This window comes from Leuciscus leuciscus (genome assembly GCF_965113295.1).
Source record: "Leuciscus leuciscus genome assembly, chromosome: 15".
Lineage (NCBI taxonomy): Eukaryota > Metazoa > Chordata > Actinopteri > Cypriniformes > Leuciscidae > Leuciscus > Leuciscus leuciscus.
Window position 1 is genome coordinate 40,426,342 of NC_138739.1, and position 20,617 is coordinate 40,446,958.

At 37.0% G+C, this 20,617-nt stretch overlaps 2 protein-coding genes across 5 annotated transcripts in view; one reads left to right on the forward strand and one right to left on the reverse strand.

Moving 5' to 3' along the window:
* Positions 1–424: 424 nt before the first annotated feature.
* Positions 425–4,255, reverse strand: dnajc19 (DnaJ (Hsp40) homolog, subfamily C, member 19). The gene is given in 6 exon segments (XM_082138150.1): positions 425–564; positions 670–740; positions 3,244–3,323; positions 3,326–3,471; positions 3,575–3,626; positions 4,109–4,255. Coding segments are annotated over 6 exon segments (423 nt in total). The 5' UTR covers positions 4,112–4,255; the 3' UTR covers positions 425–493.
* Positions 4,256–7,961: 3,706 nt separating this feature from the next.
* LOC309475376 (uncharacterized protein) overlaps positions 7,962–20,617 on the forward strand; it is a 140,977-nt gene continuing 128,321 nt past the window's right edge. The window contains exons 1-2 of one of the 4 annotated variants that reach the window (XR_014197616.1): positions 7,962–8,061; positions 8,147–8,229. The gene's annotated coding sequence lies outside the window, so the exon portion shown is untranslated. Of the gene's footprint in view, positions 8,062–8,129; positions 8,230–20,617 lie in introns of those variants that run through there. The other 3 variants (XR_014197617.1, XR_014197618.1, XR_014197619.1) reach the window with 3 other exon arrangements.

Genomic DNA, 20,617 nt, shown 5'->3' on the forward strand with positions numbered 1-20,617 from the left:
AAGAGTCATTGGCTCATGAATCGGACTGGTTCATTTAAAAGAAACGGTTCATAAGAGTCATTGGCTCATGAATCCGACTTACACTGATTTTGCTGTACAGTATTGTATAGATTGTTGATTTGCTCAGTACAAAAGATGGTGAATTGACCTTTTGACTTGACTGTTCACACTGGTGAAAGTGGCCCACATTGGAACTGAATTCAGATTAAATGTGATTTCACAACAGGTTGAAGCTGGTTACATGGATTCACTGCGTTGAGTTGACCAACGGAAAGTTGCTTGGTGTGAGCCGTCAAACACACATGATAGTGGCCCACCATTAACTGAATTCAAATTAAACGTGATCTTGCTGTTCACACTGTCCTAAACAAAAGGGAATCAATCTGATTTGAATCCACATTCAGCTCAAAAAGGAGATCAGATGGAGATGACAACACGGTGTTTAATGATCAGGAAATAATTCAAGTGGCTCGTTCAAACATTCGATGAAGGTCTAATTCTTTGTTTGTCCATCAAGTAAATCTTTAGCCTCGTTGATTTTTGTGGCCAGATACGGGGATCCACCTGCCGAAGAAACGACACGGACAGCTCAGAGGAGTTCAGATACTGAAGAGTTTCTAGGTTATGATTAAGCCACTACAAAATATGAGTCCCTAGAGAAAGTCTCACCTCGGTCCGGATGGTTTAAAATCATCAGTTTTCTGTGTGCCTGTGTGATCTTGGTTTTGTTAGCGGTAGGACTACAGGAAAGAGAATGAAAACCTTAAGAAATGCACATGGGTCAAACTGAATTACATGTATTAACATCTATCAAGTTTATGGCTCAGAAAGCAGATTAAAAGCCCGTTCACACAAAGGATGAGAAGTTTAACTGAAGTTTTAGTAATCATGCTAGTTCTCCCGAGTCCACGCCTCCTCAACTATAACCATAATGACAATATCGTTGCAATCACTTTCAGAATGTTTTTTTCCAGCTGATGAATTATAAAAACATTAACAGCCCCACTTTAAAAAGTGCGAGCATTTAAAGCATCAGACGATAAAACTGTGGCACACTTATAATAAAACAATGGTATTGTGTGTTGGATGCTAATATAGTTATCTTTATCGTTTTTGATGTAAACGGGTCTTAGCTATAACTATAAAGTTTTATCTAATTATATGGCAACATCCACACCACAGCTATGACGACACAGGAACGGTATCGTTGGAATCACTTTCAGAACGACTTTTTTTCCCCGCCGATGAACGATAAAATCACTGACGGCCAATCACAATCCATCCAACTTCTTCCATCCAAGCATTTAATTGGCAGACGACAAATGCAGCATGTACTTATAAAAAACAGAATGTTAACGCAAATTGGTTTCGTTCTCATCACAGTGTTGAAACTGCACTTGTAAAGATTTCTAATGATCTATTACTAGCTGCTGATGCTGGTCTTTTATCAATACTTATACTTCTTGATCTTAGTGCAGCATTTGACACCATTTCACATCCTATACTTTTGAGCAGGCTGGAATCTAGTGGAATTACTGGTATGGCTTTAAGCTCACGGACCGCATTCAATTTGTACAACTTAAACAGTTTAAATCAAAACCCACCTATGTTGTCACTGGTGTTCCCCAGGGCTCTGTTTTAGGACCTCTTCTGTTTATTATTTATTATTTACCAATTGGCAGCATCTTTAGGAAATATGATATTCATTTTCATTGTTATGCCGACGACACCCAACTTTATCTGTCTTCTAAACCTTCTTCAAAGTTTCCCTCTTCTGCTCTTGGTGAGTGCTTAAGTGAATTAAAAAGTTGGTTTTCAAGTCATTTTCTAAAATTGAACCGTAGTAAAACTGTAAGGTGTCCTTGTCGAGTGCCATGAAAGCCGCCTTTAAATGAAATGTATTTTTATTATTGTTATAGTTATCGATCTTAATGTGAATGGGCCTTGTGTGCACAGGTCAGTACAGCGCATGATTACATAAAAAAACAATGAAAAACAGTGCAGCGTAATGCAAATGTGGCGTAACAGGGTTGAAGAAGCACTCAAAATTTTACTTTGACAGTTGTAGATATTATCTGATCGCAAATGAATGACCGTTCGTAAAAACAACTACACTGTAATATATATGTGTAACAGGGTGGACCCTAACATGGTGGAGATGTAAAGTAAAAAAAAAATGAAAATGCAAAAAAATATCTGTTATGATCAGCAGCTGATCTTAAAGTTTTAATGGTTTTCTCTTGAAATTTTGCCTAACAGGGTTGGAAATACATTTGAATTTATTAACATCTACATTAACATATGTTTAAGGCTCAGAGAGCAGATTAAAGGCCCGTTCACACCAAGGATGATGACTATATCTATAAAGTTTTAATAATTATTTTAGTTCAGTGAGAATAGCAGAGTCCACAACTCTGCAAGTTTTTTTTTTTTTTTCAGCTGATAAATGATTAAAAACGTTGCCAGCCAATCAGAATCCATCCAAGCACGAGCATTTAAAGCAGCAGACGACATGAGCAGCGCTTAGAATAAACAGAAGGTTAAAGTGCGTCGGTGTGGACGCAAATATACATGTTGTTATAGTTATTGATCTTAATGGGAATGGGTCTTGTGTGTACATGTCTGTATAGCGCAGGTGTACATGGAAAAGCAGTGCTTTCGGAAGCAGGTTTTAGAAATAAAGGATCAAATGTGGCGTAACAGGGGTTGAAGAAATGCTCAAATTTCAACTTTGTCTTTTTTAATATATTCTCTGATTACAGATTAATGAAAATGTATAAATTTTGCCTAACAGGGTGGACATTTGCGTGACACTAGGTGCATATTAACAGGGTGGAAAGCAGTAAGCAGAAAACATACGATTTTTTAATAAAAATTATTGGAATTAAAAACGAAAATGTTTAAAAAAAAATTCATTTCAATTTTAGTTAAAGCATTAATTAGTGTATTTAATTTTTTTTAATATGTCTGCATAGTTTTTTTTAAAGTAATTTCTAATTTACTTTGAGTTATTTCAGTTACATAAAGTTAAACTAAATAAAAAAAAGTTTTTATATTTATTTCAAGCAGCATTTTATGGGTTTAGCTAACTATAATAACCATGTTTTAATGTTTAAATATTTGCATTATTTTTGTGTAAATAAACATGGGCTACATCTAAACTTACAACAAGCAACTGTAGTGTATAATATGATATTTTTGCTCGTTGATGAATATGAAACTGTTTATGAAAACATAGACTACCTGACGCCAAGAATAAGGGAAGCTTCTCTCCTGTTCATCTTTGGTTCAAACCCGCCTCTGTAGTATCCGCTACCAAAAGCCTGTCACACATATACAATATGCATGAGTTTACAGGGATAAAGTATGGATGGATCATAATGTGAGAAATATAACTTGCAGATTTGGATGCTTCCAGAGCTTGTTTCACTTGCGGCTCCATATGTTTCATGGCTTGCATTGCATAGCGACCTGTGAGAGTGGGCCAGATAGGAAACAATCAGGCGTAATTAATGCACAGATGGAAATGTATAATGTTCCTGTGTAAATTGGTCATATTTCGCTGTAGTCGTACCTGCAAACCCTGCTGCTGCCAGGGTAATGCCCACGGCCACCATGGTACTGGCCTACAACACACAAAACAATAACCCTTGATTGAGCAATTTGCATTAATTGAGAGGCAATTTGCATTATTCAGTGCAACAACCACACATCAGACCCGTCAATCATAAAACATCCCTTATACAGGTTATTTCTCATCCACTACATTGATTACATGCATCATAATAATCATATCTCACCAATTTACAGTATTAGACAATATCACACCAGATATGGTTGTCCAGCCAGACTGCAAAAATGTCATGTTTTACATATAACATATTAAATAAACATACTACGTTTTTAAAAACGCAAAGAAAACACGGGTCTTGAATGTAATTCTATCTCAAATAACTGATTTGCTCAGGCTGTCAGTCAGTAACAGCACTGAATGTCACTATCAGTTAGCAATGCGCTAATGCTACCTTTCATTTCCTATTACATGACTTGATAAACGCTCCAGAATTACGCCAGACGCCAGGGTTAAAGTGAAGGAGGAAATACTTGCCATTTTCTCTGCTAAGACCCTGTGTTGTGATCGCTTATAGTTATAACTTTAATCATAACTGACTGCTAAATGTCAGGCTCATGTGTTGTTGTTATGGGGACTTCTGAACTTCAGACAGCGACCTGCCGCAAAACAAGCCAGTGCGTCGCAAACCTATGGTCGCAAAGCGCGAACCTGCGTCGTAAAACGTCAGTTGCAAAAGCAAGCTTGGTTTCCTAGCGTGCAGAAATGTGAAGGTAACCATAATATTAAAAATTATAAGTACCTAATGGTATTTATTAATGACAAGCGGAGATTATTTCCGTATCTGTCCATTTGAAAGCGGCCTGTTTGTATAAAATATATCATAGACTAAGTAGATATTATAAATAGCCTACATACTTTCTATGAGCTAAATGAGGGGAAAAAGTTATAAATAAAAATAATAACTTTAAACAGACGAAAGTTATCCATATCATCAGAAGTACTACTTTACAAAGGACTACTTTATGAGTGAGTCTCTTATTCCACTGGTCATGTTTCACCCAAAATAAATTTTAAGGCACAAGACTCTCAAATATTCATTACTGTTATGCAAAAATCTCATTCCCATTATATAGTGCAAACAGCAAACACACACACACACACACACACACACACACACACACACACACACACACACACACACACACACACACACACACACACACACACACACACACACATTAAAAAATACACACTCATGCACACAAACACATACATAAACACACTCACACACATTCATACATATACACACACACACACACACACACACACACACACACACACAATATTTCATTGTCATTTCTGTAGTGATTCAAAAAAATTATAAAAATATAATTGTATTAGTTTTTTTCAAAATTCTTAAACACAATTTCTGAAATTATGGCTCCATATCTTGAAACTCTACAAACAAAACCACAAAACACACACACACAACATGCAAAACATCAGACATCTCTTGCAAAATCAAACACTTCATTCAAAACCATTTAAACTCTTTCAAAAAATATATTTTTGCGAAGTATCTACACACAAACATCAAATGATTAGCCACTTACACACCAAACTACACACACGTGTGTACACTGTATACAGTATGTGCACAACTGAGGAATTTTATCACAGTTATATATATATATATATATATATATATATATATATATATATATATATACAGTATATATACACTTAATATGCATACAAGCCAAGTCAGAAAGTCAACTTTATTTCGAAAGTGCTTTGTGTGTGTGTATGTGTATATATATATACATGCACATAAATATATATACATACGCATAAATATATATACATATATATTTACACTATAAACAGAAATTCAAGGGGTTATCTCATTAGTTATCTCATAATTATGCTAAGTGTCATAATTTTGACTTTTCATCTCATAATTATGACTTTGCTACACGATCAAATAATTTTATTTCGTAAGGCGTACAATGTGCTTGCAGTTTTGCAGACTCGGTCTGAAGATTCGGTGCATGGTTTCACAGAGTGAGAACACTTTTAGTGTAAAGCAATTTGAAAAAAACTGTAATACATTCGTATACATTAAATTTAGTAGTGTAATATAATATAGACATTACTGCTATTACACAGTGTCGAGAATGAAATGAAAAATATTGACAATAATCGGAATAAGAAGAAAACATGTTTTCATTCAAATAAATGACTTTTTAATTACATTGCGATGATGCCATCTGGGGGAGAAATCTGCTTATGTAATAGTCATGAAAATAATATATGTCATATGTCATAATGGGAAAAAACATATTTAATGGACCTAAATAGTCTTATTTTCTTTATGTAAAATATCCATAATGAATTTACATTAAATCATAAATATGACATAAAAGTAAATTGTTTTATCTCATAACTTGGACTTTTTTAATGTCATAACCAAGACTTTTGTAATAATTATTACTTTTTAGCTCATAAAATCGACTTATCTCATAATTGACTTAGTATATCATAATTTTGACTTTTTTGTTATAATTATGATTCACAATGTTGATAATAATTTGTTGGCCATAATTATGAAAATTTTGATGTTTATCTCATAATTATGACATAGTATCTCATAATTTCGACTTTTTGTCATTATGACTCAAGTATCTCACAAATTAGACTTTTTATATCATAATTATGACACAGTTTTGACTTTATCTCACAATTATGGCTCAAAATTATGACTTAGTATACCACAATTTTGGCTTTTTATCTTACAATTATGACTTAGTATGCCATAATTCAGACTTTTATCTCATAATTATGACAAATTATGTATCATAATTTTGACTTTTCATATCATAATTATTACTCACAATTTTGAATCTTTATCTCACAAAAGTCACAATTGTGACTCACAATTTTGACAATTTGAACAATTATAGCTTAGTTTGCCATAATTTTGACTTTTCATGTCATAACTATGGCACAATTTTGATGTTAATCTCATAATTATGACTTACAATTTAGACTTTTTATCTCACAATTATGACTGAGTATGCCTTAATTTAGACTTTTTATCTCAATTTATGCTGCGTCATAGTTTTGACTTTTCATCTCATAATTATGACTTTTCTATATGATGAAATGATCTTATCTCATAATTATGATTCACAATTTTGACATTTATCGCATAATTATGACTTTGCTACACAATCAAATTATTTCATATCATAATTCGGACTCACAACTTTGACATTTATCGCATAATTTTGACTTTGCTACACGATCAATTTAACTTATCTCATAATTATGACTCACAATTTTGACGTTTATCTCATAATTAAGACTTTGCTACACGATCAAATAAATTTATCTCATAATTCCGACTCACAGTTTTGACGTTTATCTCATAATTAAGACTTTGCTACAAGATCAAATTAATTTATCTCATAATTCCGACTCACAATTTTAACATTTATCGCATAATTATGACTTTGCTACATGACCAAATTGTTTCATCTCATAATTATGACTCACAATTTTGACGTTCATCTCATAATTAAAGATTTTGCTACACGATCAAATAATTTTATCTCATAATTCTGACTCACAATTTTGATGTTTATCTCATAATTATGACTTTGCTACACGATCAAATCATTTTATCTCATAATTGCCTCACAATTTTGTCTTTTTAACTAATAAACCATGCTTTTTTCCCCTCATGTGGCAGAAATGGCCTTCAATAGATAAACGCACCATAACTATATTCACAGGTTTGAAGATCATACAATTTCATCTTAATTCGTTCTTGGATTTGATCAACTTTGGCTAAAGTTTCCCCCCGGCTCGCTTCAGACTCACGGGAAACACAAGCAAGGCTCTTCCTATCGGGATGGATTTCACTGCAGCAACACAATGCACGGTTGAAGGTCCTAATTATTACCCCCATCATTTGCATAATTACAGCGTTTTTATAACGGCAAAAGACAGTACAGAAATTGTAAATTGTAGTGGACCGGGCCGCAGTCAGCGAAAGTCACGTCTAATGACAAACGCTCTCCTGGCACGCCGTCTGGAGCTTCAATAGCATTGCAAAAGCCACAAAAATGAGAGTTTTGCCCCCAAATCATATGGAATTACAGTGGCGGGTGCATGTGCTGCATCTCCACACACACACACAAAAGCCCAGAGGAAGCAGAGATTTCTGTTGGTTTTATTAAACCAACCAAGCAATTTAATTCTTTTGTTCAGGAGAGTTCTACTTCATTGATTAACAAAAGCAGGGATATAATTTTTTTCAGCCTTTTTCAAAAGCCTGAAATGTCAAGCCTTTTAAAGCAGATTATTCTGCCTGTGTGCAGTGAATGCAGCCCGAGTAACCTTTTGTCTACAATTAAATATTCCAGCATAAATATAAAAGAAAATCAGAGATGGGGAAGATTGACTCAGGAGAGATTGGCGAGGTAGATCCTCACACTGATAGTGCAAACAGCTTGCTTCTAATTAAATATGCCACCGAGTCTCAAAGCATTCGCTTTTCTGCCGCAGAGAGAGAGAAGCTGCTGAGAACGAGAGGAAGAAGTGTATCGCCCCCATCTCTCCGGCCGCAGGCTTCCTCTGGGCATCGCAAGGTATTTGGGGATTTTTTTTTGTGTGTTGTGTTGTTGTTTGTTTGTTTGGATAATGATTTGCTTTAATAGCAAAGGCTATTCCTGCCGGGAGGCTCTTGAATGGAGTCGAAATGAAAAGTTCCCGGCTTGTTTATGATACGCACTTTGATAATTGGGCTTGACAATGTGACTTCGGGGACGTGAGATGTTTATTTGCCATTTGCTCAAGTCTCTTGCTGTGCGTGAGAAGTTTTTTCATTTTTTTTAAGAGCTTGCTGTTTCCATGCATGTTGACTTATTTTCGCTCCTCATTTAACCCCTAAAATCACAGATATTCGCTTACTTGAGAATTTAGATGATTTTGTTCATTTTGGAGGAAAGTCAGGTTCAGATTTAAGCATATTTTAGTCTGTATTATAAGACACAAAGGGTCAGAATGGTAGTTTTTGGTGCACAGTTATGAACATTTATTATGCAACAAGATTTCAGCTTTGCAAGGAATCCAAGAGACCAAACTTTTCCCATCTGACCTGAAGGGTTATGTTATTGCTCAACTCCTCATATGTTTTTAGATGCAATAAATTCATTAATAATACTTATTTATTAGATTTATTTACTTATTATTTATTATTATTATAAAATAATAAAAATATTGTTCTGATGCCTTATTATGCAAGATGCTAAATGTTACAAATTGATTTAATGCACAATTAAATTTTTTATTTACATTATTACGCAGTAATAAAAATACAACTTTTTTTGGGGGGTTTCTTTTAATGTCTTTGCAACTACTTTAACAAGTAAAAAATACATGAAAACTAGAGTTAAATAGGTCACAAACCTATACATATTATAACTTTATGATTATGATTATCTACAACTATGACACTACAGTTGATTTACTGGTAACACTTTACAATAAGGTTCATTAGTTAACATTAGTTAACATGAACTAAGAATGAACAATACTTCTTCAGCATTTATTAATCTTAGTTAACATTAATTTCAACATTTTACTAATACGTTATTCAAATCAAAGGTTGTGTTTGTTAACATTAGTTAATGCACTGTGAACTAACATGAACAAACAATGAACAGCTGTATTTTTATTAACTAACATTAACAAATATTAATAAATACTGTAACAAATGTATTGCTCATTGTTAGTTCATAATACATTAACCAATGTTAACTAATTAACCTTATTGTAAAGTGTTACCGATTCACTTAAACATATTGGTTGCATCTTTGAAATTTAAGTTGTAAAGTTGTCATAAATCTTCATATTTACATAAATAACTGATATACTTGACTGCAAATTTAGGTAAAGCTTCAGCTAAAGGTCTGATTCGTAGGCCATTACTTTTAAAAGCAGAATTGACTGCTAAAACACAGGTCACAGTCTGCATTCGTGGGCATTATGGCTTTGGAGAGTCTCTCTGTACTCCAGGTCGCACACGTCAGTCGCACATTATGCTGGATTTTACTCACAGAAATAAGACTGCCACGTGTGCAGAAAGGAAACAAGAAATATTCGTCTCAAACCGGCAGATTTCTCTGCAGCGGCGTAATGTGCTTCACTAATCCCTTTATCACGATTAAGTGCTTTTATTGGAAGCTGGCAGAAAAAAAATTACTTGACACCTTATATGTAAATATATTTAAGGTCAACCTATCACTTAGTTTAATTTGATATTAGAAGTGCAGCTTTTTAATCTTAGGAGACAAAAATGACTGAGATTTCAGTGCAGTGTCAGAATTCATATGTTTATGCAGTTTCTGTATATCATTCTCAGAACTGTTAAATCATGCACATTCATATTCTGATAAGATATATGCTTTTATCAGACTTGTAAGATCAGCAGATAAGCATGCATCAAATAATATTACATATATAATTTTTTCATCTAAATGTGAGCAAAGACTTTTATTCAGTTTTTTTTTATTTTTAGGCGTGGGAACCACCAGAGGCCCCACGATATGATATTATCACGATTATTATCATATTATTGCCATTTTAAACACTTTGCGATATTGCAATAAAATATATGGAAATATATTACCATACAACTACAAATGTGCCCAAAGGAAAAGTTTGTCCACATATGTTTTTATCTAATTCGATAAAGTTCTCAGTCTGTTCATTTGCTTTGTGCCTTTCTTGTTAAATATTTTCCTTCCTTGTATTTAAGACATGTTTTTAAATAGAAATTACAATGTTTGCACATTTCAATGTTTGCACACTTAATTCAATGTATTTGTTTTTGACAATACATATTGTTTTAAACAACCTTACTAAGCCTTTTAAATAGAATTTGTTTTAGGTATTTGTTCTTGAAATTTTGAGGCTGGCTTGCCAAAAAATCAGCGTAATAATCTTAAATTAAAATGTTTGCACAAAACTGTCATATAGCCTACTAATCATATGTATAAACGTACAACAAATAGATAGAATATGAAAGTGTTTTGAAAATCGATACTGATGATGTAATGGAAACGGAACTGTTGCTATGGTAACCTCCGCTTGCAACAGTAGCATCTGTTTGATGTCTGGTAAAAATACACGCTCTGAATATGTAGAATTGAAACTCTCAAACTTTAATTTTGACTTCTTCTGGGTACGTTCAAGCCTCAACCCCCTGCAATTCACACAATGATATTGTCATCAAGTTAGTGGGACATTTATACATCTATTTTGCATAATACTTTCGCATAGCGTTGCATCACGTCTTTACGTCAGTCCAAAGGTGCGATCACATTAGCAACATTTTGCCAAACTTTTGTTGGCAAAAAGGCCCATTATCTATGGTAAATATTGTAGCTATGTATGATGCACAGTTCATAAATATTTCACGCTTATGCAAAATTTACTATGACATGATTTCTATTTTGGTGAAAATTCACAGAACTACGGTAAATGGGTCGGGACCTTAATGGGGGTGTTCGTAAAGGTGAATAGAGGAGTTGTTATGTTCAAAAACAACACATAAACTACCATTTCTCATATAAACATTCACAATTCACATGCTTATCCATATGCAAATATGCTTTTCCCGCCCCCAGATGAATCTAATTGGTCCATTACTTTGACATTGTTTCATTCCACTGAAATCACTGAAATAGTTTTCAAACTGACCCACTCTTTCCACACCCTCAAACTGCATTATGCGCCCCATGCTACAATCAGAGCTTTCTCTAGCGTGTAAGCGCCCTCAAAGCGGTCCTACATTCATGCTACGACACGTATCGATGACGTTATCAGAACAGCTGCCTCTCAAAATGTTTGTGGCTCGTATGATTTGAAATAAATCCAAATCGTAATTCCTGCCAACAACATTTGACCTTTTCCCATTCAGCTTATCAAAAGCTCATGCAAATGGGGACGAAGGCAAAAGTCTGTAATTACAGGAATTAGATTCGCCGCATCTGCTCTGCACAGCGTTTGCCACCGTGACCGTCTGTAAGTGAACGCCTTACAGGTGGCCTATTGAATCAGTCGTTCATTCAGCCATCACGAACAAGAAGAGCCATGTGGATGTTTCGCTCACTGAGAGATCTCTTTCTGAGGCTGCTGTACACTTACACAAGTGATTTCAAGTAACAAAAATCCTCATTTTGTTAGTGTTGAGGAAGCTACCTTGCAACTTGAGCTTTCCAAGTCACAAGCCATTCAAGATTTGTTTAATTTGTCAAGCTGCAATTGAGTATAAGTAGTAGCTCCAGTACTAGCTGTTACATCGATGCCACTTAAGGAGGGAATGTAGATTCCCCAAGTAATAGGCCACTCATAATTTGTCAAGTTACAAATTGCTCATAATTTGATTAATTAGTCAAACTGTTGTTTAAAGGATAATTCCGGTATTTAGCACTTTGAGTCTCTTTTCTGGTTTGTTATGGATGAACTAGAGTGGTGGACACAGAAATGTTGACGATGGTCCTGTCTCGACTTTTTGACTGGTTTAGAATCGCCTTTGAGCGCTTCAGAGTGACGTCTATGGGAATGCACTAACATGTCCTTAAAACAACCCTTAACGTTTGTTTTCAAAACTGTGCAACTCACCGAGTGGTTAGTGGTGTTCGTTGATGTTCCAAAACAAGTAGCGTAGCGAAATACAGTTTCTGTCGTGTTTTATTTGGCATTTTGTAAAATCCCATTGATTTCTGTTGGAGGACTCATTGCTCGTTGATATCACTGCGCTACAGACTCAAATATCGAGCGGAAGTTTATACGCGGTTGTGAGGTATCTGAAAAAATTGTTCCACTATAGCAAATAACACGGATTGAAATCATACATTGCACCGATATATTTGTTTTTAATCATCAACGAACACCACTAACCACTCGGTGAGTTGCACGTTTTGAAAACGAACGTTAAGGGTTGTTTTAAGGACATGTTAGTGCATGCCCCTAGACAGCCACTCTGAAGCGGTCAAAGGCGATTCTAAACGAGTCAAAAAGTCGAGACGGGATCCATCGTCAACATTTCTGTGTCCACCACTCTAGTTCATCCATAACAAACCAGAAAAGAGACTCAAAGTGCTAAATACCGGAATTATCCTTTAAGAAAATCGAGCATACAGTAGAATCATACCGCCAATCCAAACTGTATGCTAATTGTCAATCGTATTCGACGATAGTGGTCCTGACAGAAAAACAGTTAGCTATGCTATTAGCTTCTAAAACAAAGCTCCATTGAAGCTACTGTACTTAAGGAGGCAATATCAATTTGCGAACCAATTTACTACAGTGAACAAGACTTGTTTGATTGTTATTAGTTCCCTCGGCTGTATGCGCAAAACATCAAAACCACTGATGTAGTGTTTGAACGCGCTACTAAAGTTGTTTTGTAAGTAAAAAAGCTACAACGTCTTGAAAACATCTGAGCTATGGTCAAAATTCTGGAAAAAGTTGTTTTTTAAGTAAAATTGCAACTTAGTTTCTCCCTAAAGGCGCATATTATTTATAAATATAAATTTCATCTACTAAAAAAGGTCCATTGTCAGGAGTGTAACGATCACACTGAGATCACTTTTAGACCTAGCATCTTTCTGTTGGTCAACACGGCGAATTTATGTTACCAACTTGAACCCGTTGCGAAATCTTTCGCCCTTTCGTGACGTTCCGGATTCTAGTTGAAATTACAGTTTTTTTGTACACACAATTTCACAGAGCAATGGTAAATTTGACCACACCTTAACACTTCATACCATACACTTCGACTAGCTAAGAACTATTTTGATGTTAATTTGTTGATGACTTCGATTAATCAATACATGTTAAAAGAACAGACTGTTAATGAAAGGAGTCGCATTACTTTGAAATACTATTATACAACTAACAGATAAGAATATTGTAGTTAGTCACCGAAACCTGCTAGCATGAAACTAAATGCTTAAGACTATTTGAAGAACCATTAATATAACGTACTTCCGCATGCTTTGGACTGCTAGCTGTTATCTTGCTGTTTTCGTTAGGTGTTTTACTACTGTAAAATGACATCACTTACAAAAGTTATGTGCGCATCAGTTTACTGATCAGTGTAATTTTCACAATTACCTGTTGCAGCTAGGGGCAAAAATTTACATTTGGTATGCGCTAGAATTGCCACGATATCATATTTTTTTACACCGGTAGGTATCTGCATTCAAACCGATTATACCAATATTAGTGCTGGTTGGATGCTGGATGGTGCTGTGGGGTAATTTTCACTCTGCAAATTGCCTATGCCAGAGGTTGTAAACCTAAGGCACACATTGCAACTTTGGCACGTGGAGGAGGGGTAATCACTGGCACGTGAGCAAGAACAAGAGAGGTGTATATATTTTATTATGTGTATGTATCTGGGCAAAACAACTAGCATGCTAACCGTGGAGGTCACATGGCCTCCGGTGGATGGATCTGTGATTGCGTTTCATGGATTTTCTGCTGTTTTCTAAAGACTTGTTTGAGATCGACCGGATTTGCACAAGTACAAAAGAGTGCAGGTGAAATTTATGATGTTTTGCTTCATCTAGTTTGTACAGATTTTTGTCACGGCGCGTCTTGGACGGTGAGAGCGTCAAGGAGAGTTGAAGTCAGGTCAACTTTATGGTAATGAGCCACGACGCGGTTCGGCGGCAACCAATCGAAATGTAGAAGTCCTCCGCTTAAGAGGATTCCTAAGAACGCAGTCAAGTAAACTTTGGTTCAGATCACATTAGTTCCCAAGCAAAATGGAGGAGAGGTTGATCATGTTAATTTCGATAAGAAGGCTGCAACACTATTTATATAATAAGGTGCGAGTTTGGTCTTTTGTATAACTATATTTTTTCCATTGAGTTATGCTTATGCCGCAAAATAAAGTTAAGAAAACTAAACAACCGAGATAAATATATATCAGCATCGGGGAATAACATTATAATCTCGGTCACAATAGACAAAGCTGCTTACATGTACAAACAGTGAAGACTTCAATGTAAACACAGCTTTTATGTCTTTATCAGCTTTTCCATAGATATACTGGCCCTGATAATCATCACAACTACTGACCGCTTGCTCCATTTCTGTAAATCCATTTTTAGTCAAGAAGTCTAGTTTTCTTCGTCAACAGCCACTTGCACCCCCTGCTGGTGAGGGCGACTAACAGCTATGGAGATTATCAATCGGCAATCTACTGATATTCCTGCCGTTCCCGGATGTCAAATGTTGAATTTTATGTCGAATTTGAACCACTGAATTTATGGAAGCGAATTTGTAAAGCGAAATAAAATGGACTTAAAATTGCCTTTCGAATATTATAGGTTGTATTTTTAAACAGAATGAACATTTTGGAAGGGAAATCTGAAAGGTGAATATGGATTATTGAATTTTTAATAATGAAAACGTGTGTGATATGTTTTGAATTTAAATATTCACAGCTTAAATATAAAACTATGTTGAATTTCAGCCCATAAAAAATACAATGCATTAAAATGCAAACAGGGTTAATGCAATGCATATTTTTTTCAAGTATTGCAAATCAACAAGCTTTTCTGTTTCAGAAACTTTTGTCATTATTTTACTTCCATATGTAGGCTGCACACAAATTTATGTTTAATGTTAATTAAAGACCAAGGCTAGTAAACATCTCCTATAAACTGCATGTTGAAATTAGACTAGCATTTTACCATGAACACAAAAGCCAAACCACACATATGGCTTTTAATTGGTTGATTTTGTTAGCAAACATGCAATGATTATTGTTGAGTTCTTTCCATTGATCAATTTCCTACTTTCACATTTAAAAGATTCATTGAAGTTAACTTTTACCCTACTTGTGGTCAGTCTGCACAAATACCGATCAACATGCTTGTTTACTTTGCGGCCCCTTTAAATAAAGTTTGCAAGACCAAGCATTCAGTCGTCCACAAATCTTTCTACTGCATTGTTGGCAGAGCGGCGAGAGCGAATTTTAGTTTGGATTGAATGTTGTGCATGTTAAATTATTTATAGTGCTTTAACGTACAGGAGCACATGCATATTTATCCAGGGAACAAACAGGTCTGATGCACCGTTTATTCTGCTTATTTGCTGATTGATTAATTGTAAATTGTATGCCTCTGAATATAATATTTTGTTTTGCTTTTCTGTTGATATTTTTTTTATAAAAGAACAGTTGTTCTGGGTGATGTGCCAGAGGCCTCAGATGAGCTGGAGGGACTTGATGACGCCAAGTCCCAGTATGCGTGGGGCTTACAGTCCAGTATTTGTAGTTGGTCCACAAAAGTTTTTTTTTTTTTTTGACATCATTAAAAGTTGTTAAGATCTTTTGCTGATTTATTTGATGAACATCTAGGCCATACATTCTTGGTTGAGTACAAAATTGACACGGGGCATGCCAGACCTATCCATCTTGCTCCAATACCGTACCTTACCAGCAAAAAAGAAAAGTAAAATAAGTTAAAAGAGTTTGTTAAAGGGATACTTCACCTCTGGAAAGATGAATGTGCATTTAAAATGGGTCATTTATGTAGTAGAAATATGAAATTATTTTTGAATTTGGAGCCTTCTAGACTGAGAAAAAGCCAGAAAATTTATTTTTGGCTCATGTGGATGAAAGACAACAACTCCCAGAATGCACTTGTTTCGCTGCCCTACGAGGCCACTCCCAAGTCATGCCTACCGGTAAGAGCGCGCAGTTAATCAACTAGGCTAGGCTACTAGTTGACTTGAAACTTTAAAGACACCATTTTATCGTGAGTCTGGGATGTGGCTTTTGCGTTCTACAGTCGCCATTCATAATGTTTACTGTGGTGAGCAGGACGAGACTGAGGGCCGTGGGAGAACGACGCGAGGCCGGTGGTGTGATTACTGATGAGCGACACCTGTGAGACGCACCGGTCTCGTATCTCTCACGGAGGAGCGGGAATTTTCTTAGCAATGCTAAAACGCACATCAACCAATCACTTGTTTAGCGTTCATGTAAACACTACATTCAGATACACAAATCGGAATGAATTCAGTTAGATTGAAACAAAAGGTGTGCATGTAAATAATGAATGGCGACTGTAGAAAGCAAAAGCCGAATTCCGGACATTTTGGACGATCTCGACGGCCGGACATGTCCGGGAAAAAGAGGATGGTAACCCCTACTACTCAGCTTTCTCCTACTACTCAGCTTTCTCCTACTACTCAGCTCTCTCCACAAAACAAGAGCCTGTTAACTTAGCTTCCAAAAAAATATGTTTGACACTATTTGTACATTCTGTGAGTGAGATCCCACTATGGGCGGGTTGAAAACATGCGGAACGAGCTCCTACTACTGGCTGTAGTCTCTCACCTCTGGCCAAAAAATCCTCCGATGACGCAAAATTACGATTTTTGCGTCATCGGAAGATTTTTTCCAGACAAAAAATACATAAATCTCTGAAGTATGCTGAAGTATCCCTTTAAGAGGCAAATCGAAATGATGTTGGTGGAAGACATTATTGAAGCAGCATCGGGGCCGTGGGCCACACCAGTTGTAATCGTTCAAAAGCCTTCCGGTGAACCGTTTTACGGTGAAAGACTCGTACCTGCTTCCGAGAATAGACGACTTCCTTGATTTTCTAGCTAGAGGCAATTTTGTGTCCACAATTGACTTAGCCAAGGGCTATTGGCAGGTGGCCATGGAGGAATCGTCAAGGCCAAAGACCTTCACTTCATTTTCATTTCTGATCATGGGTTGTTCCAGTTCGGTGTTCTACCTTTCAGCGTGTGTAATACCTCAGACACTTTTCAGAGGCTCATGAACAAGTCTTGCACAGTTTATCTGGACGAAATTGTAGTCTCCTCGCCCATGTCTGAGCAACACCTGATAGACTGAAGGTGATGATACACAGGGCAACCCTTTGACAAATGTTGTTGACCATCAACGGGCAGCCAGGTGAGACACAGGGCCCACGACCCATCTAAAGTATCAAGATAGAAATTTCGGTTACACTTTGTTTTAAGGTGTCAGTATTACAGTTTAATTATACATTTAAGTACTGAGTAATAATAATTAACTACATGTACTTACTATAGAGTTAGGATTAGGATGAGGGTTTGGTTTAGGGTTAATTGCATGTAATTATGCATAATTTATAGTTATTACTACAGTAATTACATGTAACTTATGTAACAATGACACTGTAAAATAAAGTGTTACCGAAATTTCTTGCCCATTCTCAATGGGAAAGTGCCCTAGCAACATTACCCGGCAACATTGTTAAAAAAAGTTGCTATGTATCATTACCTTTAGAGGAGGTCTTGGCTAGGCTTAAGTCTGTTGGTCTGTTGATGAAGTTGGAAAAGTGTCAGTTCTGTTGGAAGGAACTTACCTTCTTAGGGTATCGGGTCACCAAAGACAGTATCCTACCTAACGAGGAGAACGTGAAGGCGGTGGTTGATTTTGTTACTCTAGTAAACACTAGGCAGGTGAGACAGTTCTCGGGGATGAGGAAGGTAGAGAATGTGCAGTTGCTCATGCCAGCCGTGCTTTGCACAAGTCTGAACACCCTTACTCTACCCCTGAGAAGGAGCGCCTAGCGGTAATTTGGGCACTTGAGTATTTGAGAGCATACATTTATGGACTGCATGTCACAGTTTTTTTCAGATCACAGCAGTGGTAAGTCGTTGATGTCCCAACTAAACCCCACTGGCAGTTTTGAGATTATCCATAAACCTGGAGTGTCCAATAGCGTGACAGTGTGACTTGAAACCCCTTACTTTCTTGTGGTCAGCCGCTTGACGTTCTCCCTGATTGCGCTGTTCTTGGGGGTATGGACTTGCTTATGCCTGTGCTGTTTACGCTCAGAGATCACTTGAGAAGCCTAGAGCTGAATGACCCAGATGTTAGGAAGCTGTTTAGTGTGTTGGAGAAGGGTAAGGGTATGTCGCCGGAAGAAGATTCTCTTTTCGCTGTTCTTGATGGTCTTCTGTATCACAAAGACTCAAAATCTTCTTGCACATTGCACCTCATGAAAAAGTATTAAGCTTTTTGCTCCTCAGACTGTCAGAAGGTCTCTGTTGGATATACCTGCGAAGCATTTCTGCCTGACGCACCTCCGCCAGTGCCATTTGTGCTCCTCAGCCAGATCTTTTAGTGCCTTTGACACCCTGGCGCCTCTGACACCGAGAGGATTCAGGAGCCATTGAGTGGAGATTCTAGTGAAGCCTCGACAGCCTACTTCCACTGGATAGGTGAAAGCACTCCACCCTGCCTCTGTGCATGCAGCTGAAAGGTCTGCATACTTCTCCTTCTTCCTCTCAATAGCAGACTCCAGGCCGTCTTCCCATGGCTCAGTCAGTTCAACCATAATGACTGTTCTTGCGATAGCAGACTAGAGCACGATGTCTGGCCGGAGGGAGGTTACGGCGATCTGTTGTGGGAACTTCAGCTGGCGATCAAGATCAAGCTCTCAGCTCCCAGTTGCCACCGGTTGACAGCAGGGACCACTCCTTTGTCTTGCTGCTTAATGTCTCACCCCCTTGCCTCACGAACTGAATCAGCACATGAGATGTTACTGGGCTGGCCCTGTTGGCTTCCAGTCTACGTGTTTCGATGACTTCAGCTAATTTTCACAGGACCTGGTCGTGACGGCATCCATAACGTCCTTGGGTCAGTGCCGTTTTGCAGCTGGACAGGGTGTGCTGTAAGCTGTGGTTCTGATGGCTGAAAAGCTGGCAGATCTCCTCTGAGCCGTACCAGAGATGCAGATTCTGGGGGCTTGGTAGGGTGTCGTACGTGGCCCTGATTAGGAAGCTCAGCCTTGCTTGAGGCATTCTCCACAAATCGGCCCACGTCACGACCCTGTCGATGGTGGCCTCCCAGGTTTTCCATCTCCCTTGCTGGCACTGGCTCACTGCTTTGATCTTGTAGCCCTCCTCTTCCTCCCTCACCACTTCGAAGATCACCAGTTTTTTCCTCTCTGTCTTTGAGGCTTTGGCCCACATCTTAGGTGATGCAAGGCCTGCCCTACCCATGTTAACTGTAAGTTAACTTATAACAGTGTAGAAATTATGTAGGCTAAATAAAAGATTCATTGTGCAGTCAGCTTCATTGCTTATAGCAGAACTTTGTGAGATTGTGATGAATTGAGGTGATAGCTTTTTTAGTGATTATAATTGGAGCTCTCTTTGCACGCTTTATAATCCAAACAGAATGTGAATAAACTTTTGTTTTGCTGCATTATGTAAGGCAATGGTTATAAATCATGCATACAGTATGCTTGCTTTTCTGTTTAAATTACAGTGGTTTCTGAACCACTTTAATAGCTGGTTTAATAACAAATCAATTATCGGGAACGTTTATACTGGGATGTGTAGGTTGTTGCTAGATGACACGTAACTTGAAACAATTTCATGTCATTTTACCAGACAGATGTCGTTAGCCATTGACTTGCATAATATTTTTTCCCTACTACGGAAGACAATGGCTACTGTCAACTGGTTACCAACATTCTTCAAAATACCTTATTTTTTGTTCAACAGAAGTAAGAAACTCATACAGGTTTGGAACAACATAAGGGTGAGTAAATAATGACAGAATTTTCATTTTTGGGTGAACTATCCCTTTAAGTCATTTCATTAAGCTGGAAGATAGGCTAGTTCTTGTCTCATGTGCATATTTTCCACTGACACCAGTGGAACCAGTTTTTCTCTCTCTGGGCAACTGAACACTTCAACTTTGTGTTACAGTGTGCAAATTCCATTCACGCGTAACTGGGTGTGAAACAGTGATTAACATGGAAACTAAAAAATGGCACTTCATGAAAAAAAAAAGTTTCTGACCCCTTGGGCCTAAACAATAACGCAAGGCAGTTTGATTGTAAACTTAGATGCAAGGTCTGTTCACTTGCAGGTATCATATTGGTCATTACCCCAGCAACCACTTGCTTTGTACGCACTCCTTGTGAATGAAAAGTATCC